The following is a 24,403-nucleotide window of genomic DNA, read 5'->3' as shown; positions in this document are numbered from 1 at the left end:
TTACTTGCTTAGACAATGATAATGGTTAAAAAATAAAAACAACAACGACTACTACCATTTATGGAAGTCTGCTATGTGTCAGGTACCAACTAGGCCATTTATGAAGTTCAATAATCTCCACAACAACCACACAAGTTCTGCAGACATTATGCCTACTTTACAAATATGGCAACTGTGGCTTAGAGAAAAGTCACTTACTCATGGCCACACAGCTCATTAGTGGCTAAGAGCAGGGACTTGAACCCACACAGCCCAGGTACCATTCATGGTGTCATATTTATGGACATAGACATTCCATGAGTGGCAGCCTTCTCTGACCAAACTGATCCAAAGCAGTAATTTTACCTTCTTCTTTTGGGTTCTCCATACACATACACAGAGCCTACAGCACCAAATACTTTTGTTATAGGTGTTAAGTTTCCCATTTTCTACTGCAGGATCACTAAGGGATCACCTTACTACCATCTTTTCACCTGTGCATTGGAATTTGTGTGAGGCAACGTCGATTTAATTATAAGAACATTATTTAACACTTTTCTTCCTGTGAATGCCTACTCTGTCTGATGTAAGCCACATTAAACGCCACTGTCCTTCGCTCTAAGGCCTAAAATTTTACGATATGCATTTATGCCCCATGCTTCCTATGTCATTGCTTTATTTCCCCAACCTGCCCTTGAAGTCACCACGACATACAACATGACAGCTTCCAACTAGACTCAGAATATCCACAGTAACAAACTCCATTAACTATTAACCTCTAATACATGGATTACTGGACTTGGCTACTTTTCTAATCAGAATAAAAATTGGTCACAAGATCCATCTAGGACTTATTGCCTTTGTATTTTTTAAATTTTTTAAAAGTTTATTTATTTTTGAGACACAGAGAGACAGAGCATGAATGGGGGGAGGGTCAGAGAGAGGGAGACACAGAATCTGAAGCAGGCTCCAGGCTCCGAGCTGTCAGCACAGAGCCTGACGCGGGGCTCAAACTCACGAACCGTGAAATCATGACCTGGGCCGAAGTCAGATGCTTAACCGACTGAGCCACCCAGGCGCCCCTGCCTTTGTATTTTTAGACCTAAGGCTCCCATTTCCTTGTTGGTTTCAACTGTCAGCATTTGTCATTTTTCCTGTCCTTTCAACATTATACTGCTTTTTAAACTTTTATCCACACATTGCTTTTGTCACTTAAAAATTCCACTATGAAAGGCTCTGATTTAATGCGACTGTTTGATTCCTCTAGAATCTTTTTTCCTTGATGTTGGTGTTCTTTTTTTATGCATAATTTAGAGTCATAACAGGAAAATTTTCCATCACAACTTTTGCAAAAGGTTTAGTGTACAATATCTTTGGCCCTTCAGGGGGATGATCTTTGAAGCCTGAAACCAGCACTGTTAATAACAGAATACAAATAGTGTTCAACCTAGGACCTTACCTTTCTGCTTCAAGCCGCATCTCTTCCCGCTTTTGCCTCCTGAGTTCTCTGCGACGTTCAAAATCATCCATGGTGTGGCTTCAGGTCTAGGGAGACCGGAGAATCTGGACCTAACAGAGAGGAGGTAGATCGAGATCATAGATGAATCAAAGTATCATTTCCCATGAAGCACTTTAGCCTTTGGTCCCCCACCATTTTTTCATACTCTCCTTTCTTCTTTACTCTTAAGAAAAACACCTTAAGGCTGGCAAGGTAGCCAGTGACCAATTTCTGACTCCCAAGCTGAGCCTTTCATGCACTAAACAAATTCAGTCTCATTCATGAAACCATTAGAGACAAATAAATAAGATCCCAGGATTACAGTTAAAAAATGAAAATAAAAACCTCAGGAGACAGAGGGATTTTGAAGATTTGAAATATCGGTGGGATCACTTCACAGCTACCAAATGATTTTGTTCTTTGTAACTTGCTGAGCCACCGATGAAAGTTACGAAAAAGTGAACAAAGAGAGAGGAAAAGAGAAAAAGAGTGGAAAAAAAAGAAAAGTGGCTCAAAAAGGAATATGCAGGAATGAGAGAAAAGTAAGAGAGATAAAAGAAATAAAATAATATAAGCATCAAGGCATAATCTGCATAATCTGAAAGAATATTAATATCAGAATGATAAAAAAAACACAGCAATAATACCATGAATAAGCAGAAGTCGGCAGCATTTTTAAAAGCAGTTATATATGATCAAGCCGTTTTCAGAGCTCCAAAGTCCCGGCTCTTTGTAACCCAACCATTTTATCCTTTCCTACCTCCTCCGTGATGCTTTTGATCCCAGAAAGATCTTCCCTTTCCAGCTCTTCAACTGCGAAGCCTACTTCCCTTGCACTTCTGTGCCATGAAGCCAAGTATTCCAGAATTCCCCTGCAGCCCCCAAACCCAAAATGACTACCAGAAAAGGGGAAGCGGGCTCTTTTTGTCCTTGCTTTGTTTACAGAGCTGTCAGTGGTTAGTTAAACTCGGCCTGGAATCTGGCATTTAAGGCCTGCTTGAAGATTGTTTCCTGTGTGGAGCGGGAGGCCTCCACTTCCTCTGCAATCCTAGACTCTCCGCTGCACTCAGATCACAAAAAATATTTTCCAGCCCTTTCTGTGCTTATGAGACAAGAAGTTTGCCCTGTGTAGGAAAATCAGGAGCTGTGCAAAGCCTAAAGCCATCACCGAATGGCATCTCTGTTTGTGGGGGCAAAAAGCAAAACTTAGATTTTGAAGCCAAGTTCAGAAACCTTCTCAAATAAATTGTCAGATTCTTTTATTTTCAAGCATTTTCCCCTTAAAAAAACACACAAAAACAAAAACAAAGTCTCTGCCAACAAAAATAAAACTATACAATGTTTGCATTTTCCCCCTTTCTTATCCCTTAGGGTATTACTTATACTGCATATAAATCTTTTAGAAACTCTAATTTTGGTATTTATTGGGAGTTTTAAAATTTTAAGGTGTTTTTCTGTCTTACTCTTACCAAAAGTACTTTCTAAGTACTTTGCTAGTTATGAAGAAAAGAATCAGTTTTCCTTTACTATTTCATCAACCACAAGTTTCTCTACATTTTCTGGCTTGATCTCTCCATAGTTATCAGAATGAAAAAAAAAAAGTGATTTGAACACCCCCTGAGAGGTCATCTGGGGGTCTTTCACCTGGGGGTGGGCTCCCGTTCTGAGGACACTGCAGGGTGAGAACAGCCCCGTGGCCAGTGGGACCAAACTTTGGTTACCCGGATGCTAGGTGCAGTGAGAGAGTAAACTCTTCTCGTCCCTTTCTTCAATACAGGCTTTTGTTGCGTATGAACCACTTTGCAAATAACTACAGCAACAGCAAACAGAAATGGGAGAGGGGGGTCTGTCTCTAAGTAAACAATTTCACTTTCCTTAATTGATCCAAGTAGCTTGAAAGGCATCCTCTAAAGCCTGAGCTCCTCCCTCATCCAAGCTAAGTTGTAATGCTGGCTGCTTTTCAGTAACAACGGGCTGAGTTTCTTAGCCTATACCTCTGGTGGAGGTGCTAATAAGCAGTGATGTAAATATCCCCAAGCAGGCTGGAGATGCACGTGGTGGGCAGAGCCTGAAAGGTCTTGGAACAAACACTCACAGGCAAGTGGAACGGACTGAGAGCATGCGGTCGCTTTGGCTGACCACCCTCACTGGCTCTCTCCCCACGCAAATTCTTTTTCTGCTACCCATTCTCTCCACCTACTCCTCACCTTTTATTACTTACTTGGGCCCTTTTTTTCTTTCCCAACCACAGAAAAAGTCCATCTATCCCCTTATTTACTCATCTGGATCCTGGGGAGTATGCATCTGGGGCACTAGACGTGGGGGAGGGGGTCGCTCTATGATGCATCTACACAGACAAGTGCCCTTCCGGGTTGTGTTTTGTGGACATGTGGAGAGTGTATCTGAGGGAGGGGAGAACGCACATCTGTGTATGGTGTGGTATGACTCTCTCTTGGGGGTGTATGAGGCTGTGCGGGGGAAGGAAGGTGTGTATGTTTCTGGAAATGGTCCGCAGGTGGTCTCCCACCAGGATGGGGCTGGAGGTCCTCCTCAGTCGTCACACTCTTGTACCACAGCGCTCCTCTGAACTTCTCTGCCTCTGTCCTATCAAGGGGAGCCATGTCTGGGTGGAACTGTAAGGGGTGTTTCCCCGTTTTTGGGAGCAGCAGCTTCTATCTTCCCAGCTCCTAATCTCTCATTTCCTCCCCTTCCCCCAGTCCATGCTGAATCCCTTCCAGCCACATCGGTTAGGAAACAAACTCTCAACCAATGTAGTGACGAAATGTCAAGGCAAAGAGATTCTAGAAACCACGGAGCTCTAGAGGGTCCCAAATGGAGGTTAGCCTGAAAAAGAAATGTAGGCTAAGGGAGGTATGTACCCGTGAATGTGACAGATGGATTCTTGAAATCTTTATGAAAAATCTAAACTTTGGAACTGTGCAGGGGTGGGGGGAGGAGGTCATGGTCATGCTATTGAAAGAACTTTGACATGACTTCTGCGTAAAGGGGGAAAGCACTTTACAGAGGCAGATGAATCATTACTGACTGACACACCTGTCTTTTCAATATGGACTCCCCAATACAAGATTTTCTTAAAACAGGGCGCATCTATGCTGGTGTAATTAAGTAGTAAGTCAGCGTTACAGATTCCTAATCGGTTAGCATGTAGCCCTTCCTTTTGGTAATGGCACCACGAAATCCAGTTAAGGGCAGGAGATATGAGCATTATGAACGGATAGCTTCTAATCCACCCTCAGTTATTAGAGGGAGAAGCCACAGAGAAAGCTAAGTCCTACCTACCTTAAAATCAGCACAGACTGAATAGTGAATGGGTGTGGGGAAAGTCCTTGGCATCTTCTGGTAATGCTGCTACTGGTCTTGGAATGCATCAAGAACAAAATCTATTGTGTCAGGGACACTGGATAAGTTAATGCAGCTTCCAAAAGTAACTAACACTTATTGAACGTGTACTGTGTGTTGGGTTATTTTTCTCTTACTGTTTCTGTTTGAAATTCATGGGTGTTATTTCTCAGAGTAGTTTCAAGTTTAAAGACTAAAAGGAACAGAAAGGACAGAGCTCCTAGGTACTCCCTTTCCTCCACCCCTGCCCAGTTTCTTCTATGTTTGCACTGAATCGTGTACTCACGCTGCAGAAACTGTATTGAAGACCTAACCCCTCAGAACGTGACCTTATTCAGAAATAGCGCCTTTGTATATGTAGTCAAGACGAGGCTATTAAAGAGGGCCCTATTCTAAGATGGCTGGTGTTCCTATACAAAGGGAAAATCTGGACACAGGAACAGACATACACAAGGAGAAGATAATGTGGAGACACAAGGAGAATGCCATGAGAAGGTGGAGGGCAAGGAGTACCTGAGGCTACCAGAGCTGGGAGAGAGAGACCAAACAGATCCTTCTTTAAGTGTCCTCAGAGAAAGCCCTCCTGACACCTCCATTTTGGACTTCTAGCTTCCAGAACTGTGAGACAATGTTTCTGTCGTTCTAAGTCCCTCAGGTTGTGGTACTTTGTTATGGCAGCCCTAGAAAACTAATATAGCCTAATTAACATCATGCGGTCGTGGGGCACATTTGTTACAACTGATGAACCAATACATTATTAGCTACGGTCCATAGATTACATTAGGTTTCACACTTGGTGTTATGCACGCTGAGCTTTGCCAGGTGCATGATATCATGTATTAACCATTATAGTAGCAGAATAGTTTCCCTGCCCTGAACAACCCCTATTCTCCATCTTTTCACACTTCCCTCACTCCCACCTCTACCCCAACCCTTGGCAACCACTGATCCTTTTACTGTTTTGACAATAGCTTTGCCTTTTCCAGAATGTCATACAGTTGAAATCATACAGTATGTAGCCTTTTTACACTGGTGTCTTTCACTTAGCAACGTGCATTTAAGTTTCCTCCTTGTCTTTTTGTGGCTTGATAACTCTGCTGGGCTATTTAAAAATATGTTAAATTATTTTATCTACACAATAGACCTGTGAAGTAGCTATTAAAATCCCCATTTTACAGAATTTCAAAGTGCCTGCTCTTAAGCACTATAATATTCTTGGACTAATCCACTATTTATCTCTAGGAATTGTTTTCCCTTTCAGGGAATAAGCAAGAGTGCCCCAGGAAAGTTCTGAGAAGACTATTGTCAAGATCTCTGGTTGAATTCATTGGATCAAATTAAACTGAGATAAGAAGTGATCTTAAAAGTTACCCATGCTGGGGTGCCTGGATAGATGGCTCAGTCATTTGAGCATCCGACTTCGGCTCAGGTCATGTTCTCACAATTTGTGGGTTTGAGCCCCACGTTGGGCTCTATGCTGACAGCTCAGAGCCTGGAGCCTGCTTCAGATTCTGGGTCTCCCTCTCTCTCTGCCCCTCCCCCACTCACATTCTGTCTCTCTCTCTCTCTCTCTCTCTCTCTCAAAAATAAATAAGCATTAAAAAAAAAAAGTTACCCATACCTCTTCAACTGTATGTTCATTTGGCTTAAATGATAGAATTGTCATGTCTCAAAGATACCAATTAAATTAAACCTTGCAAATAGTAATTAAGCCTCTATTAATTTATTGTTACTTCTTTGTAAGATTCATATACCAGGATGCTCAGATTCTGGACAGCATCACTGCATACTTCTGTGATGTTAGCATTTCTTTCTTGCATTGCACCTTCCTTATTACATAACCTTCCTCTTCTGACCACTATACCCTCATTCTCAACATAACACTTTCTCTTTTATTTCAAGGAACCCTAGTGTTTCAACACTCATAACAATTATTAGGCAGATTCTTTCTGATTAATCATCATTATTTACCCACTATAAATATCATGGTGAAATGAATTCAGTGAAGCCCCACAAAAACAAAAACAAAAGACAAGAAGCACATTTACACCATCAAGACGCAATATACATTTACTGAGCATTTACTGTGGTGTTCTATTATACACACTAGGGATACAACAATGAACAAGACTGAAAAGGTCCCTGTCCTCCTGGAACTTGTATTTTAGACTTCCTTGCTTCTTTAAACTTCTACCAGGTGTATCATACCCATTTTCAACTTTGAATCACAACTATCATCTGTTTTCTGTCTTTTGTTCTCAAGATTCAGGGCTTTGTGGGAGAAAGTCAGGAGCCATGTTTTGTCTGTGAGGGTTTGTGTTAATTTCAGCTGGGTGACTACTGTGGCTCAGTGATACTTCTCTTCATCCTACATGTACTGGGGTGATTTCTGGGTGTAACATATTCCAGCAGATTCCTCACCTCTGCTCTTCAAATGATCTTCACTAACCTCAATGCTTCAATTGCCCTTCTCTACAAACCCTTGGCAAACAGTGATCTGGACTCAGGAACCTGGACTACTCCTTTCTGTGAAGTGAGGTGCTTGGACTAGATGATGTCCAAGGTTTAATCCTACTCTATATAATACTATGGTTCCATACCTGCTCTCCAATCCAGCAAAGATGGATATATCAAACATGATATGTCCATGATTCCTCCTTTCTAGGTCTAATTCTCTTCTAGTCTTCTAATTTAGAAAGCATTAACCTCCCTTTCAAGCACATCATCCCATGACATCCTCGATAAAAATATTGTATTGCTTCTCAAACATGTCGTTGAATTTTCTACTTCTGCACTTTTAATTCATACATCACATCCATCTGGAATGAGTTCCTCTATCCTTTTCATTGTCCATATTCTATTCAGTCATGAATTCTGGAGTGTTCAGTTCAGACTGGATCCTTCAGTCATGAAGTCTGACTATTGAGTCAGACTCAAATTTCACTTCTTCGTGATGGTTTTCTTGAGGACTCTAGCTTGGAAGTGATATCTCCCTCCTTGAACACCTATCATTCATTTTGGGAATTAATGTACTGCCTTGCCACAGCTCAATTGTTCTAACTAGTATTTAAATTTTTTTAGTGTTTATTTATTTTTGAGAGAGAGAGAGTGGGGAAGGGACATGGAGTGGGGGGATGGTGCAGAGGATCTGAAGTAGGCTCTGCACTGTCAGCAGGCAGCCCAACCTGAGGCTTGAACTCACTAACCACGAGATCACGATCTGAGCTAAAGTCGGACGCTAAACCGACTGAACCAACCAGGTGCCCCTGTTCTAACTAGTATTTAAATATTTTATTGATATTTTATTTTCTATATATTTTAATTCTTAAGGCCAATAATGAAAAGATAACCACTGTATAAAAAAGTCTCTTTCCTATTGGGCATGGTAGGCACTCAGGAATTGTAGCTGATTTGAACCATTGGATTTTTATTCTAGATTTTACCATTCTGAGTATGTAAAATGTAACTCAAGCTGATTCATCTCTGTATTTTATTGACTGATCAGTGTTTACAAAGTGAATTAAAGACTTTTGTAACAGACTATATATGAATCTCAAAAGTTATATAAACCCACATTTGCAGTAGTTACACAGTAAATCTGGCAGTGTTTTCTTTCTGACTGTAGAAAATGAACTTTTGTCCTTTTTAAAAAAGTTCAATTTATCAACCTGCTTTGCTCTTTTCTGAACAGAATGGTTCATTTGGGACTCAAAAACCAAATAAACACATGGATTGTAACATACAGTTTGGACTTAACTTTAGCTCAACCTTCACCATCTTGTTCCAAAAATCTGTGCTACTTAAGAAAAAAAAAAAAAAAAAAAACAACACATGCAATCACCAAGGCACATTTGTCAAGATCAGCAATACAGAAATAAGAATGAATGGGATCAACCTGAGGAGCTCTGCCCTCTCAAGCTGTTTCTTTTCTCTGATCAGTGGAATCCAGAACACGAAGCTGTACTATGAGCAGGCTAACAGGTTATGACCTGTTTTTTCTCTTCATTCCTGCTCCATCTTTTATCATTACGTTCCCTCTATTTGTATTTCTCAATTTGCAAAACCCTGACAGGCTTCACATAACTAAAATCAATGTCTTTTGTGAAAGAGAGTGGCCTCTTTTCACCTTAGCAGGAATGGGCAGCTTGGGCATTTCAGACTGACCAAGTGCTGGTGTTTATATACACTGACTCTAACGCTTGGGAAGACAACACATTTAGGGATTCTAGGTTGCATCTTAAAGTGTTATCACAAACACTGCCACTTTATTTGGAGCACTTGAGATTGTTCAAACCCTGTGGCAATCATTGTTTGATTCTTAGGTAAGAAAAGTAGGTTCATCTCCATATAAAGAAAGAAGACTGAGATGTATAGAACTTTGGCACTAGCTCCTGAATAGCAGCCAATCAGTGGAAAACCAGCACTGGTGTTTAGAATAATCTCTACACCATTCTGAGAAGTCTGAGAAAAGTGAGGAGAAGAGAAAATTTGAAACCCAATTACTTCTGTGCCCTTTTTTCTTACTTAGGGTTTAAAATACTTTTCCTTGGCAAACTCAAGGAGAATTACACTGAAAGACACAGGCTAATACCAAATCAGAACAGGTATGTGGCCACTTCTGCTCTTGGTCCCTAGAGAGAAGTAAAAGGCATAGGTGTGAATGCTATGGCAAAGATGGAAATTCTCCACCAAACTGTGTCTGTGTGAGAACAAAAATTGCATAGCTTTGCTGAAAGGAATGTATAAATGTGATAACCTAAGCTAATTCTGATGTATAAGGGTGGGGTCCTTGCCCCAGCAGAACTCTCCAGCAATAGGTAGGGCTGCTGAGAAAGCGTGAACCCCTATTACTGAAAACAGTCCGGTAGAGGTGAAATGGCCATCTATTTAGGGCTGTAGGAAAAGATAGTCTTTAAGATTCTAAAGCTATGCTGTCCAATACAGTAGCCACTAGTCACATGAGGCAATTTAAATGTAAATTAATTAAAATTAAATAAAATTCAGGGGCACCTGGGTGGCTCAGTTGGTTAAGAGTCTGGCTCTTGGGGCGCCTGGGTGGCTCAGTCGGTTAAGCGTCCGACTTCGGCTCAGGTCATGATCTCGTGGTTTGTGAGTTCGAGCCCCGCGTCGGGCTCTGTGCTGACAGCTCAGAACCCGGAGCCTGTTTCGGATTCTGTGTCTCCCTCTCTCTCTCTGACCCTCTCCCGTTCATGCTCTGTCTCTCTCTGTCTCAAAAATAAATAAAAGTTAAAAAAAAATTAAGAAAAAAAAAAAGAGTCTGGCTCTTAACTTAGGCTCAGGTCACGATCTCACAGGTTCATGCCTGGAGCCTGCTTGGGATTCTCTCTCCCTCTCTCTCTGCCCCTCCCCCCCTTGAATAAATAAATAAATAAACTTAAAAAAATAAATAAAATAAACGTAAGAATTTCTGTGATTGTTAAAAAAATTAAAGAAAATTAGGAATTCCATTTCTCAGTTCCACTAGCCCTGTTTCCAGTGTTCTGTGGCTGCATGTGTCCGGTGGCTACCATATAAGACAATGCAGAGAGCATCTTCACCACCACAGAAAGTTCTATTGGAGAGCCCCACTTACAGTGTGTCAGACACGATCTCGGACTTGAGAGATCTTATAATTTCATATGGAAGATGGAATGGTATGCGGGGTGTGGCACAGGTCAGCTTTTGGAAGCCTGGATGTATTCTTTTAATCCTCTTAGAATAACCTCTCTGTTCTCCTGCAGAAGGCCTTTGGATCAGACAATCTCACTGTGACTAAGCACTTGCTATTGAGTAAGTTAAATGCTCAGCACAGGCAAAAGAAGCTGAGACACCGTCTGAAGACAGATCACACCTCAAATTGCATAACAAGGACCATGAGTGGTTTATTTGGAACCGAAGATCAGAGGTCATGGGTCTTCACCAATGGTAAACACGGTACAGAGATCATCATATTTTACACAACAGTAGTTTTACTTATGCATGACCCTTTGGACTTTCTGGTCTACTCAGCTATAAAAATATTGGCAACCCATGAGTCTGCTCTTTGTGATTGGTTTTCCAACTAACATTTCCAATTTAGTGATCAAAACCCAGATCCAGAGCCTTAGCCAGCTATCTTTGTTGATACAAGGTATCAGCGAGGTGAGAGAGTTTAGATGGCAGGATATAAATCCAGTTACACTGCTGGAGACAATTCAAAGGTATGTGCTTTGCCAGTGGTGATAGTCGTGTGCATGAAGGACACGCTAGTATTAATGGCGACTAATTATTCCCTAGTGAATTTTTCAAGTTTTATTCATCATGATCCTCAAATGCATTTATTGTGTTCTAGAATTATGTAGCAAGTTAGAGGCTATCTTCTAAGAGTTTATAATCTAAGATGAAAAGCTTTGAAACCAAACCAAGGGACATTATCCATTATACCCCTCGGACACTACAGATGCGCAACTTAAACATAGAAATCTACACAGAAGTTAAATAATAAATTGAAAAGGGCTTAGACTGCTTCCTCTTTTCTTTCATCATTTAGATGGCACTTCACCCTAGTTGTTAGTTTGGAGATTTCTGGACTTTTCTTCAAGTAAGAAATGACTCACAGTATAGGCTTAAGACTAGCATAAGACTATAGGGTCTCTGAACCGCTAATGTGTTTGTATGGACACCCATATTATATTTCTATTGGAGCATTTAGTCTGTAGCTTGCATTTTAATTGCTAAGTACGTATCTGTCCTTCCTGAAGATTGTAACCTCCTTGAGGATATTACTCATTTTTGTGATCCTCCAAAGTAGTATTTGAGGGGTCCCTCAAATAGTCTCTTAACTATTTTTTTTTTATAGTCCGCAAGGCTGACTACTTGTTGAATTGGAATGGCTTCTAGGGCATTTCTTTCATTAGACTTAGTTGGTAGACAGAGGAACTTGGCTAAGACATTATCAAAAGGCCATGTCTCCAGCTGAGCTTTTAGTACTACCTTGAGGGTGGTAGTGGTTCACTATGGAGCTCTATTTTATATTGTGATTTGTAGCTATGGTTGTTTTCCTCCAGTGGAAAAGAACCTTGTCTTAGAAGATGGGTATTAGGCATTTGTAACTGAGGGAATAGTTCTGGGATGTTCAAAGAGAAGGAGGGACAAAGAAGACATATGATGAATACGAAAAGAAGAGAATCAGGGTTGGGCTGAAACACTCCAAATTGCCAAGGCCTTTGGAGGTTCCGTGCCACTCCTCCATCATAATTAGAAAATACTGACATTCAGAGCTGGTTTAAATGCTTCCATCAGTCTAAAAAAAAGTGTTGCCTGGTTTTGCTCTCTAACCATGCTCAGTAATTAGAAACATAAGGCACTGTACTGGATGCTTGCTTGAGAATCCACCCCTCCCAAGCCTGGTGTCATTACCCATTGGCTATCGGACTTTTATCTTTTCTCACCATCTCTCAGGAGCCTCAGCCCAGGTCACAGGAAGAGCGTGCGGTTGCCACGGGCATTCCTGAGAAAACCTGGAGACCTCCGGCGCCACCTCAAACTCTAAAGCACGCGAAGAAACTCAATTTGCCAGCCTACTTCCTAGCTGGAGCTCTATAAATCTATACTGCATTGGGAAGGCAGTAGTTCAGGTATGGAAAGACAGGTTTTCAAACCAAAAGAGTCATAGGGAGGATCTTTGTGACAACCAGCTTGAAAGGACATCCTCGTTTGTTTCTGAGAACAAGAAAGCTGCTCTGACAGCTGATCCTACAGTTCCTCACGCTCTTGCTCAAAAACCTGTATTTTGCAGAATGTAGGAGCAGAACACCATCTAAGAAGCAAAAGCAGCAGCAGCAGCTTTTTACCTTGGACAAAATCCACAAGGAAAACAGAAAAATGCTTGTAATCAAGGACTTCAACTCAACAGGCACCTAGCTTGTCAAATGAAAACATGTGGCGGCCACCTGCTAAGCATCTTAAAGAAAAAAAGATACCTTCTTGTTTTTCTACCTGATCTAGTCTCTTTGGAGCATATTTGCATTTCCCGGTTTTTCACACTCAAACAGTGCTGTCCACACTCTGTATAAAGATGACTAAGCAATTTTGTATTAAGTAACCAAAGCAAGTCCTGCCAATTTTAGAATAATTAAGTTTCTGCCGTCTAATATAAACAGTTCCAAGAACTGCATGCAGCCTACCAAAAGTATATATTACAAGTAGTCAACACTGTGGCCAGCTGGCAGGCAGATCAACCTATTAAAGTAGAATTGTTCAGAATTCAGAGTATTATTTTTCTTTTCTCCCATTATTTTTTCTGCATCCAACTTTGTTTCTTTGGGATTGTTTTCAAGTATACAAAGCAAGAAACTGTTGCGGAATTGCACCTCCTGTAAACGAATGAGCTTTTCTCTTGAGATCCTTTGGAGCACACAAATCATTCCCATTTCAACCCCTGTCTACACAGGCAGCCAAAGCAAAATGGAGCAAGTGAATCTACTTTGTTCCCACTCAAGCTGAAGTGTTCATTTTGCTTGACCATAAGAAAGGTCTACAGTGACCACTAGACAAATGAATGTGCACATTAAATCCTATGCCCACTGGGCACTGAAAATATCTTTCTGACCACTGATCCTTGTACTGCCTTTGCCAGGTAGCTTGGTGGGCCACAATTTATTGCTAATAAAACTAAAGTCATGGATTCAATACCACCAGGAATGAGTTAACTGTTTAAGATAAAAAAAACCTTAAACTATTGCCATGTGCTATGACATTAATCTTGGCCAGCTATAATGGCAGATGTGGCTTGACAAGTTTAAGTTGAGAAAATAGAGATGGTTAGACTAAACCCACTCCACCATGACCCTCAATAGAGTGTAGGGTCAAATGAGTGTGAGTGTAGCATCATACAAAAAGGTCTCTAAATATTCAATTGCATTATAAGCCCTGTTGTCTTCTTCACTGTGAATAAATTCACACATAATCAAGAGGGGTTAAGGCTCTACAATCATCACTCAATGAAAACTTCAGTAAAAACGTTCAACAAATATTGTGAAGTAATATTCACATACTAACCACTTTGCTTGGTATGGCATGTAAGCTGTCAATGCAACTATTCTGCCCTCTCTGGGCTTATAATCTGAGAGTGGAGACAGGCAATAAATAAAGAAAATACAAATTGGGATAAGGGTTAGAAAGGAAAAACACTGTTCCAAGAGAGAACTACAGAAGAGACCTAATGCTTTTCTTTGGGCTAGAATAGGATATAGGCAGTAACAGCTTTTTCAAACAGGAATGATATTAATACACATAGAGACATGCATTCATAAAGAGAACATGAGTTTGTAAGACCAGAGTTTATATTCATTAAACAAATACATATATATATATATATATATATATATATATATATATATATATATATATCTGTTTTGTTCCAGACACTCACTCTTCCAGTTGCTGATAAATCAAACTTTTTTCTACTTGTCTCTCTTAAAGAAGTGGGTGAGGAGTAAAGTAGGTAGTCAGGTTTGAGGGATGGTGAATTATTCTTACCCCTTCTTTCACACCTCAGGTCCTGTGTAAGTAATAGAAAACTAAGGACATATCAGCTGCTGTCTACCACAATTTATACAGACAAACAGAATCCACTTAAGATATTAACTTCACATGGCTAAAGTAGGAGGCATGAATGAGGGCATCTTTCTGGAAACCATCCAGCTCAGTGAACTTCTGACAAGAAAAGCATGTTTCCCACCCACTATTAAGCCAAAATTTGTGGACTGAAATGAAGCTGGTCCACTTTGTTTTTTCAAACTTTGGTTCATGATTCCAAGAAACGAACAGTCCATAATAAATTTACCCCAGTGGCAGAACATCTCACAACCAGCTTTTCCCCTTTGAATACCCCCAAACAGACCTTTTATTTGTTGACATACAGCCCCTGGACATTCATGAAAACAGGATGTTCTATTGCTGCTTTTTAAGTTAAATGGATTTAAGTCAGGGTCTCAGCCTAATTTCAAAAACAGATGTTACACAGCAGAAAGGCTGAACTGACCCCAGCAATGAGAGGCTATTTCACTTGAACTTGGAATATTCTTTGTTAGGAGAAGCAATCAAAGATGCCTTCAATTGGAAACAGGAGCAACCCAAGGTGTACTACTGTCTCCAATCAGTGATGGCCTGTGGGTCTGGGAAGCTGTTGGGCCTGTAGGACTACTGGTTTGGGGAATAAGCAGCTGAGGGCTAATGACGGGAGTCGTAAATGCCTTGGTTTTGGAGGGGGTTAGTGAGGAACAATGATCTTCCTCCCACACGACACCATCCTGAGTCTCTGTACCTTTCAGGGGCCCTGCATGAAGTGGCTTCACTGAATCCATCAAATGATTGCTGACAAGTAAACACAACTCACAGCTGGGCCACAGGCCTCAGTTCTGCAAAAATGTAGCCCTTGTTTCTGCCTCTGGGCCTTTGTCTCTGCCTCCTCTCTCTCATTACCTGTAGTGCCTTCCACTTCTACAAATCCATGTATTTTTCTAGAGTCTAGCTCAGTCCTATCTTTATTCCAGAAACATCTTCGCGTTCAACTTTTGCAATATTGTTGGTACTGTTCTTTTTGGTGATCAATCCTATATGGCTTTGTTGTTCAGATTTCTTATAACTCTCTTTCTCTTGAGCAAGTCTAAAGCTGCTCAATGTTGGGTCTAAATCTCTTTTGAAATCTGCTCACGGTTCTGGGTAGCTTGCTATGCCTTTGTCTACAAAGGGTTAGGGTTAGTATTTGCTGAATTAAGTTTATTGAAAGACTTCTGGCCTGAAAATCCAAGCTCCAAATAATGCCACAGGCTACGGCCATAAGTGATGTTTGCCTGATGTTCCTGTTTTATAGAACTGTACTTTCTGGCTTCCTTGTGGTCAGATGAGGCTAAGTGACTAGTTTTGGCCATTGAGCTGTGAGCACAAGTGTCACATCACTTCTAAGGTAGACCATTTAATTTTTGATGTGAGACCCTTTAGGGACCTCTTTTTCTCTCTACCATAGTAACCAACAATGTTTCTAGAGAGCAGCTTGCCAGCTGGGGGCCCCCAGTAAGGATGACAAAATGGTGGACTGGAAACCTCTGCCTATCCAGGGTTAGACAGAAAGCATGAGTATCAAACCCTTGTTTAAGTCATGGAGATTCTGAGTCCTGATCCCAGCATACCCTAGCTTGTCATGACTGCTGTAGCCTTGGTCAACACAGTCCATAATGAAAGTGATCTTCTGACATTAGGTAGTACATATCTATGTTTCACGCAGGGGCTTACTCAACTTATATATCTTATTTTCCTTCTGTGACTTCTAATATAGCAATAGGGATAGGTAGGTTAATCAGAACCCTGTTTGCAGGTAGGGCCCCAGGGAGCAGAAGTGGCTCATTGGCCCCATAAGCCATAAAACTGCCACTAACAGTAGGAGTCTTCACCTATGATGTGTTCACTCATTTATACCAGGGATGACAAACTCAAATGCTTTGAAGAACCAAAGAGGTGAATATTTGGGGAGTGGTGGCCCATGGGAAAACGGAGAATGCATACATTAAGAGCATTCAAAATCAAGTTAAAAACAAAATCCATGCTGGGCAAGGGAAGCACATTTGCAGGTCTATATGGGTTTCAGTTTGGCACTTTGTGACCCCTGATTTATAGAGTCATTCATTAGGGTCAAGAGTGAACCCACAAATGAACCCATACAAAATTATAGTCCACATGGAGAAGTTTATTTACTTAGCCCGTGGTTATATAGCATGTACTATGTACCAAGCACAGTTCTCAGAACTTTATAAATATCAACTTAAATCTTTCTAACAATCCATATTGTCTCCATTTTATAGATAAAAAGATAGGCCCAGAGAAGCTGAGTCATGTGTCCAAGGTCACAGAGCTAGTAAATGGTAGAGCTAGCCTGGCCCAGAGTCTGTGCTTCTAATCACAGAACAATGCTCCATCTCAAAAGACCTATAAATGGATAATACAAGGTAGACCGTGGCAACAACCTTGAAGATGAAATGATCACGTGATTGACTGTACAAATGCCCCTCAGTAGGAGAGGTTTCCTGTCCAGAGGATTTGGCCTGCTCCACGTTAGGCAGGCTCACATTTGATGTTTATGAATGAAGTAAAAATGAATCTCCTGTTTATGTTCATTTGTGTTTTGGCAAACTGATTTATTACTTCATTTAAGTGGGGTTTGCTTCAGGAAATAAGTTGAATTCATTCTAAAGTCTTAAAAACTAAAACATAGTACTTCACACTTTGACTGTTTCTTTGCTTTTTAAAATTTAACTAGACATGAAGGTCAGTCATCTAACTTTATCAGTTTGCATCGGTCTCAGGGCAGAGCCAAGTTTGTGGGATCTGAAGATTATTTGGGAGGCCTTCTTTAGTACTGGGGCGCCTGGGTGGCTCAGTTGGTTAAGCATCTGACCCTGGATTTCAGTTCAGGTCACGATCTCGTGGTTCTTAGGTTCGAGCCCCGTGTCGGGCTCTGCACTGACAGCATGGAGCCTGCTTGGGATTCTCTGTCTCCCTCTCTCTCTGCCTCTCTCTCTCTGCCTCTCTCTCACTCTCAAAAAAAAAAAAAAAAAAAGAAATAAACATTTAAAAAAGGAAGAGAATATTAAATGTAAAAAGTTCAGCAGGGGTCGTGGCAGAGACATGATCCCCGGGAGGGGCCCTGCCACTTCAGCTCCACTGGTTTCATGGCAAATCCACTTTGGGTTTCTCACCTCGGGTTCTTCTGAGCATTCCATCAAAATGTCACAGCACCTTAAGTTTATTCTTAATTTTCAATTGCTTTGAAACTACAATTATGTCCCCCTTAAAAAAAATGCTTCCTGAAAACCAGAATTGAAGAAACAAAGAATACCAGGAGCAGTTATACAATTATTCTTCGAAGCAGTTTGCAATAAAGTAGAATTACAGATATAGCCAGCACGTTGCTATGTGTTGCCTATAAACTGCATAATTAAGTATGATGGGTGGATGAGAGGGCAGAGAAATTTAAAATGTTATGACTCTTTGCCAAGATGAGGCCAACGAAAAACAAATAAAAGTATGGGAAATTCTAATGTATGTCAATGAACATATTATTGGACTCACCAAATTGTCTATTGCATTGAATAAAAAAAAAATAGTCCAATTTATAGGAGAGAATGAAGGAATGCTAGAATTGCTAATGTAGCCCTATTCTAGCACCTGAGATGGAGAGTGTTCAATTCAATATACTATAGAAACAGTAAATTCATGAGTGACTGAAGATGTATGTTCGAGGAACGAGAAAAAGGACAGATGGTGCTAATGGTCATCACAAGCTCCCTCCCCCCCAACCTTAAACCTCAACTTGCAACTGCATCTTTTATTTCTAAACCATTAGCCAGCATTCTGAGGGAGGTAATTAGATTGTCTCATTATAACACATGTCTTTATGTTTATAAATTGTCTAAGTCTAGAGGGAATCAGATTCACAATTATGGGCATATCTACTTATGGGAGGAATTCTTAAGAACTTGGAGAAAATGCTTTTAGAAGAACTCCTTCCTTCAGTCCCACCCTACATTTGTAATCACTCCCTCTGGGTATGATAAACACACTTTCCCCAGACACAGGATGCCTCATTCCATGATATATCCTATTCGGTCATTAAATAACAGGACTCAATATTAATGTTGGCCTTCTCCATCCCTTTAAAACAAAGTGTTTTCAGCCAAAGATATTAAACTAGTCAACCGCTCTTTTCTCCTGTCAGAGAAACAGCCAGCATCCTGAAATCACAGCTCATTTGTACCACATTGGCGTGAATATTCAGACTCCATTTGTCTCCAGCTCTTAAAAGCTGGTGTTAGAGTGAATGACAGACATTTTGTTTTGAATTAGCAGAAAGGAGGAGGAAAAAAGGCCCAAGTAATAATTTTGGCCTAAAATATCTGTTTCAGGGAATGCAGCTCTGCCCTTTCCTTAGTGAAAGTCGATTTTAAAAAAATCTAGATTTAATTTGGCATTAAATTGGACCTGGGATACAGAGAATGGTAGGAAGGAAACTTGTTTCAGATTTCCCCCCCCTCAGACCGCGTGCTTGTTCTACTTAAATCCTATTGGAGTATGGCTGCACAGAGTGCAAGACGTTCACTACTTCGTGTTGTTAAACATCTCAAAGTAGAGTTCAGAAGCAGCTGAATCTGTGTCCTTGGACTGTAGAAATCCAATCATTCTTGGAGCCTCAGGTAAGCCTCAGGACTTTTGCTTATTTCCATTGAAAACTATTAAATAGCACAATCATTCTTTATCTCTTTATTCATGACTATTAGACAATAGTCTGGAGAGGAGTTCTAGAAGAACCTTTCTTCTGGAAAGTACTCCTGGCACCACTGTCTATTTTTCTCCCTTGCCCTCTGTGGCCCTCATCTTGGCTTGCCCACCCTGGCCCAAGCTCCTCTGTCAATAGCTGTGCTAGGCAGGAATATGTGCTTCCACAGAGGCACCTCTTAAAGCCAGGTGCAATTCTCTGACCAGGAAAACTCCATCATTTGGCCAAAGTTACAAAATCTGCATATGGTGATGCTGGAATGTCCTCTTACCCTTCCTAACATGAAGGTTTCCAGAATGTTGATGACACTATGGGAATCTGTGTTCCTCCTGTTCCCTCAATCCCTAACCAAACTTGGGCTCACTGCATATTTTCATCCTATACCATATGACAAGGACTTGAGTGTGGGCTCTTGAAGGTGAGACTCTTGAGGAAGGAGTGGATTCAAGACATTTTCACATATGAGGCTGGTTCTACAACCCCTACCAGAAATCTAGAGAGAGGATTCTTAGTGTAAGAAAGACTCCTTCAGATCCTGTGATAGCAAGTTTGGGCACACTTGAACTAAAAAAGAGACTGAGCACTTTATTAAAGGTGTCCAGGGAGACTTGTTCTGTAAAACTCAAGAAAAGAGGAAGAAAAAAACTTCTCTTTCCACTCCATCTGGAGCTTCAACTGACTCCAAAAATATTGGCCCACTGTGGTTATAAAATCTCCCATTTATGCTTTTCTTAAACAAGGGCAAAGACTTACAACTCAAAGCACTTCTTTTACATGCTCATAGGAAAATCATCTTTCTCTCCAAACCTTGTAGCTGACTGAAATTAATGAAACACAGTTGAGAGGCACCTATGCTGGCCACTGGCCACCATTCATTTGGAACACCCCATCTAGGCCATTCATGGATTGTAGAGCCATTTTCTCTTGACTACAAAATTTCTCCTTTCTCATCTTAGGTAAATAGCAATTTGAGTAAAAATCACTGGGGCAAACCATAAGAGACTCTTGGATACTGAGAACAAACTGAGGGTTGATAGGGGTTGGGGGGAGGGGAAAGTGGGTGATGGGCATTGAGGAGGGCACTTGTTGGGGTAAGCACTGGGTGCTGTATGCAAACCAATTTGACAATAAATTATATTATTAAAAAAAATCACTGTCAGGTGTCACTGATACTTTAGGCAGCTGCATAAAAATTGGCATATTTTCCGCTACTCAAAGAACACCAAGACAGACGTGTGGAAGTGGGTAGATGAAGAAAGCTGGCATCTCACAGTTAACTAGAGAAAATGGGTGGGGTTTGTAGAGAAGAAGGAGGAAGTTTCCAGAACTCAGATGGTCTCTTCCACTGTTACCAGACAATCCAAGGAAAGATCAAGGTTTTGCTAAAGAAAGAGAACTAAGAGAGAAGGAGAGAAAAAGAAAAAAAAATTGCAAAAAGAGAATCTAAAGGAAGAAAAGTAATACTTCAGAAAATAAAATAAATGGATAAATATTTTTCCTTCTTTTATTTGTCACAGAAATCAGGAAAAACTAAGGAAACTAGTGCTGGGATAAACATGGCCTCATTAGAAATGACATTTCTGGTGGGACCCAGAGAGAAGATTGCTATGGCTGTCATGACCCATGGCCCCTCCATACTCTACCAGCTTCCATCCTGGCCTGGCTGCAAAACCCTAAAATATTGCCAAAGCCTCCTGGAGGGCATAGGTAGAGTGGGGAAACCAGTAGGGATCAACATACTAAAGAAGGAGTTCAGTGCAAAGGATGTACATTCCCCTCTACTGAGCCCTTTACTGACTGTCTAGACAAGATAATGTTCAATGGCACCAGTCTCTGAGAAAGATCTACCTTCTGTCTCTTTGGAGACAGGCTCCCCTACTGTCCAGTCTGATCAGCTCTGATTGGCTGATGAAGAAAATGGCTCCAAAGGAAGGTGTTGATGTATGAGGCCCCCTTGGCAGAAACTTAGGGAGTCAAACCTATGCTCATGGGTGCAGTTTATTAGATGGGACAAGCCCCACGGGAATGGTTTGGGGGCATATCCCCAAAGGAAAGGACACAAGAAGAAAATAGGGCCAAATAAATGAGAGAGAAAAAGAAAGACATACACATGAGTTAATATACCTGTTCTTTTGTTTAAAAAAAATTTTTTTTAACATTTATTTATTTTTGAAACAGAGAGACAGAGAATGAACAGGGGAGGGGCGGAGAGAGAGGGAGACACAGAATCTGAAACAGGCTCCAGGCTCTGAGCTGTCAGCACAGAGCCCGACGCGGGGCTCGAACTCACGGACCGTGAGATCATGACCTGAGCCGAAGTCGGATGCTGAACCAACCAAGCCACCCAGGCACCCCAATATACCTGTTCTTACAAACCCTCATTAAGAGTAGCATGTAGATTTCTTTATCATGGGAGGATTCCTCTGTTATTTACCAGGAAAACCTTCTACACACCAATTTCTGGTGGCATTTTGGAAACACTGCTCCTCTCTCTCCACACAATCTCTCTGGATGACCTCATCCACTGCCATGGTTCTAATTCCTAAGTAAAGATTATGACTGAAAACATCTCTGTCTCCAGCTCTCACCTGAGCTTCAGGTGGACTATACCCTTGATGTCCCTTAAGTCCTCACACTCAGTATATCCCCATCGAAGCTCATCGGCCTTCCCTCTTGTCTCCTGGAACAACGTTCTCATGGAAGAGTGATGGGATCTGGGGCAGGCTCATGCTATTTATTGTCTCCTACCTTTTTGAGGAGAGAGGTAATTCTCCTGATGTCAGCTAATCATATTTTTCTTTCAGCCCCTCTCCTGTCTTGACTTATTTCTACCTGTTGTGGTAAAGGGCAGCAAATGTGGTAAAGGGCACTAATAATCATCACTGGGAGATAGTCTTAAAGCAAATAAATTATAGGTTCAGAAGTTACATCTAATCATCTATTCACTCACTCATTCATTCATTCATTCATTCAATATTATTAAATGTCTATTATATACACAACTTCTACTGCTGTGAGAGATGTAAAAGCCACACTCTTCAATTTCAAAAATTGCACAATGTCATTGGACAATGAGAGCCGCACAATAAAGGGCTATAACACATCACAGAATAACCAGTGTTCTGAAAGTGATGTCAATGCAGAGGAAGTTCAGGAGAGAGGAATCTGAGGGAAGTGCATCTGCAATAAACTAAAAATCAGCATGTTAGAAACACATGATGATGGGCTGGTGTGGATTGAATTGTGTTTCCCCAAATTTATATGTTCAAGTCCTAACCCCCAGTCCTTCAGAACGTAACCGTGTTTGAAGATCAAGTTTTTTTTTTTTATTTTTTTTAAAAAAAAATTTTTTTTTTCAACGTTTATTTATTTTTGGGACAGAGAGAGAGACAGAGCATGAACGGGGGAGGGCCAGAGAGAGAGGGAGACACAGAATGGGAAACAGGCTCCAGGCTCTGAGCCATCAGCCCAGAGCCTGACGCGGGGCTCGAACTCACGGACCGCAAGATCGTGACCTGGCTGAAGTCGGACGCTTAACCGACTGCGCCACCCAGGCGCCCCGAAGATCAAGTTTTTAAAGAGGTGATAAACTTCAGGTGAGGTGATTAGGTGGGCCCTAATCTGGTAGGACTGGTGTCCCTGTCAGAAAAGGAGAGGTTGGACACATGGAGAGAGATACCAAACACGTGTGCACACTGCAGGCTGGCATGTGAAGACATGGGGAGAAGACTGCTATCTGCAAGCCAAGTAGAGAGGCTTCAGAAGAAACCAAACCTGCGGACATCTCACCAGGACTGTGAGGAAATTTCTGTTGTTTAGGCCACCTGGTCTGTGATAGCTTGTTATGGCAACCTGAGCAAACTAATACAGGCTGCAACAGATAGAATCGGAAAACAATTGCCTGAGAACCACACTGAATTCCCAAAAAACTTTCCCTCCTACTGGTGCCACCCTGGGCAAAACTGTGAACAAGTGAAGTTTCCCTTACTTTCTCCAGCCTCTACCTTCTGCAATCCCCTCTTTCTGCCCCCCAGTAACCCTTCTGCCTGTGGAACTTCTCCTCCCAGCTGAGGAGGGTTCATGGGAAGTGACTGGCACTTACTGCCCCTGAAATCACCAGTGTCTGTGCAAAGGTGAGCTTATTCACTGGGGAAGACTGACTCATGACCTCTCTGTCCCCTCAAGTCAACAGCATTCTTTGCAGGAAGTGAGGACTTCATTACTGATCTGGGACTGTTTTGCTTAAGATACATATGCAGGAAAAAAATAAAGCAAAAAATCAAATTATAATTTTTTAACATTTATTTATTTTTGAGAGAGAGAGAGAGAGAGAGAGAGAGCGAGAGAGCGCAAGCACAAGCGGGGAGGGGCAGAGAGAGAGGAAGACACAGAATCGGAAGCAGACTCCAGGGTCTGAGCTGTCAGCACAGAGCCCAATGTGGGGCTCAATCTCACAAGCCTTCGAGCCGTGAGACCATGGCCTGAGCTGAAGTCAGCCACCCAACCAACTGAGCCACCCAGGTGTCCCGCAAAAAAATCAAATTATAAAGCAGAAAAACAATTCTTTCCAAATCTGACAGATGAATTGGTATATAAACCATGAGGACTGTAGCAGAAAGACTGGCTTCTCACAATGCATCTTTAGGTGCCAGAATTTAGAAAATCAGGCAGAGAGGCTAGGAGCAGAGCCTCCCCATCCCCGTCAATCACATAAATGCTACTCACAGGTAAACGATCAGATGTCTATTTCTGAGCCTTCCAGTTGATCACCAATCCCTGCAGAATTTGGTTGAAGGATCTCCAAACGTTTTAATGACACCTGGTATAAAAGTAGGATGAAGTAGAATGAATTTTAGTTAATGTAGACCACATATTTAAAATATCATTTCTTTGGGGCGCCTGGGTGGCACAGTCGGTTGGGCGTCCGACTTCAGCCAGGTCACGATCTCACGGTCTGTGAGTTCGAGCCCCGCGTCGGGCTCTGGGCTGATGGCTCAGAGCCTGGAGCCTGTTTCCGATTCTGTGTCTCCCTCTCTCTGCCCCTCCCCCGTTCATGCTCTGTCTCTCTCTGTCCCAAAAATAAATAAACGTTGAAAAAAAAAATAAATAAAATATCATTTCTTCCTCAGGTACTATTATGAGTTAGGACCTTAAAGGGGAAATAAAGCATAGACAGAAATGGGTACTGTGCACTTGTATGTTAAAGAATATGAATACAATTATTCCAGAGTCAACCCCTAACTTATTCTAGATAA

General features: G+C 41.4%; 1 protein-coding gene across 10 annotated transcripts in view; it reads right to left on the bottom strand.

Moving 5' to 3' along the window:
- Positions 1–24,403, bottom strand: part of CALD1 (caldesmon 1) — a 188,924-nt gene that overhangs the window by 99,495 nt on the left and 65,026 nt on the right. For all 10 annotated transcript variants that reach the window (XM_030308483.1, XM_030308479.1, XM_030308478.1 and 7 more), the window contains 2 exons: positions 23,874–23,967; positions 1,439–1,548 (listed from right to left, as the gene is read on the bottom strand). In XM_030308483.1, the coding sequence (XP_030164343.1) occupies positions 1,439–1,509 (71 nt within the window). In that variant the 5' untranslated portion in view covers positions 1,510–1,548; positions 23,874–23,967. The remainder of the gene's footprint in view (positions 1–1,438; positions 1,549–23,873; positions 23,968–24,403) is intronic.

Source organism: Lynx canadensis, chromosome A2 (assembly GCF_007474595.2).
Source record: "Lynx canadensis isolate LIC74 chromosome A2, mLynCan4.pri.v2, whole genome shotgun sequence".
NCBI lineage: Eukaryota > Metazoa > Chordata > Mammalia > Carnivora > Felidae > Lynx > Lynx canadensis.
This window is presented reverse-complemented; position numbering and strand designations above follow the sequence as displayed.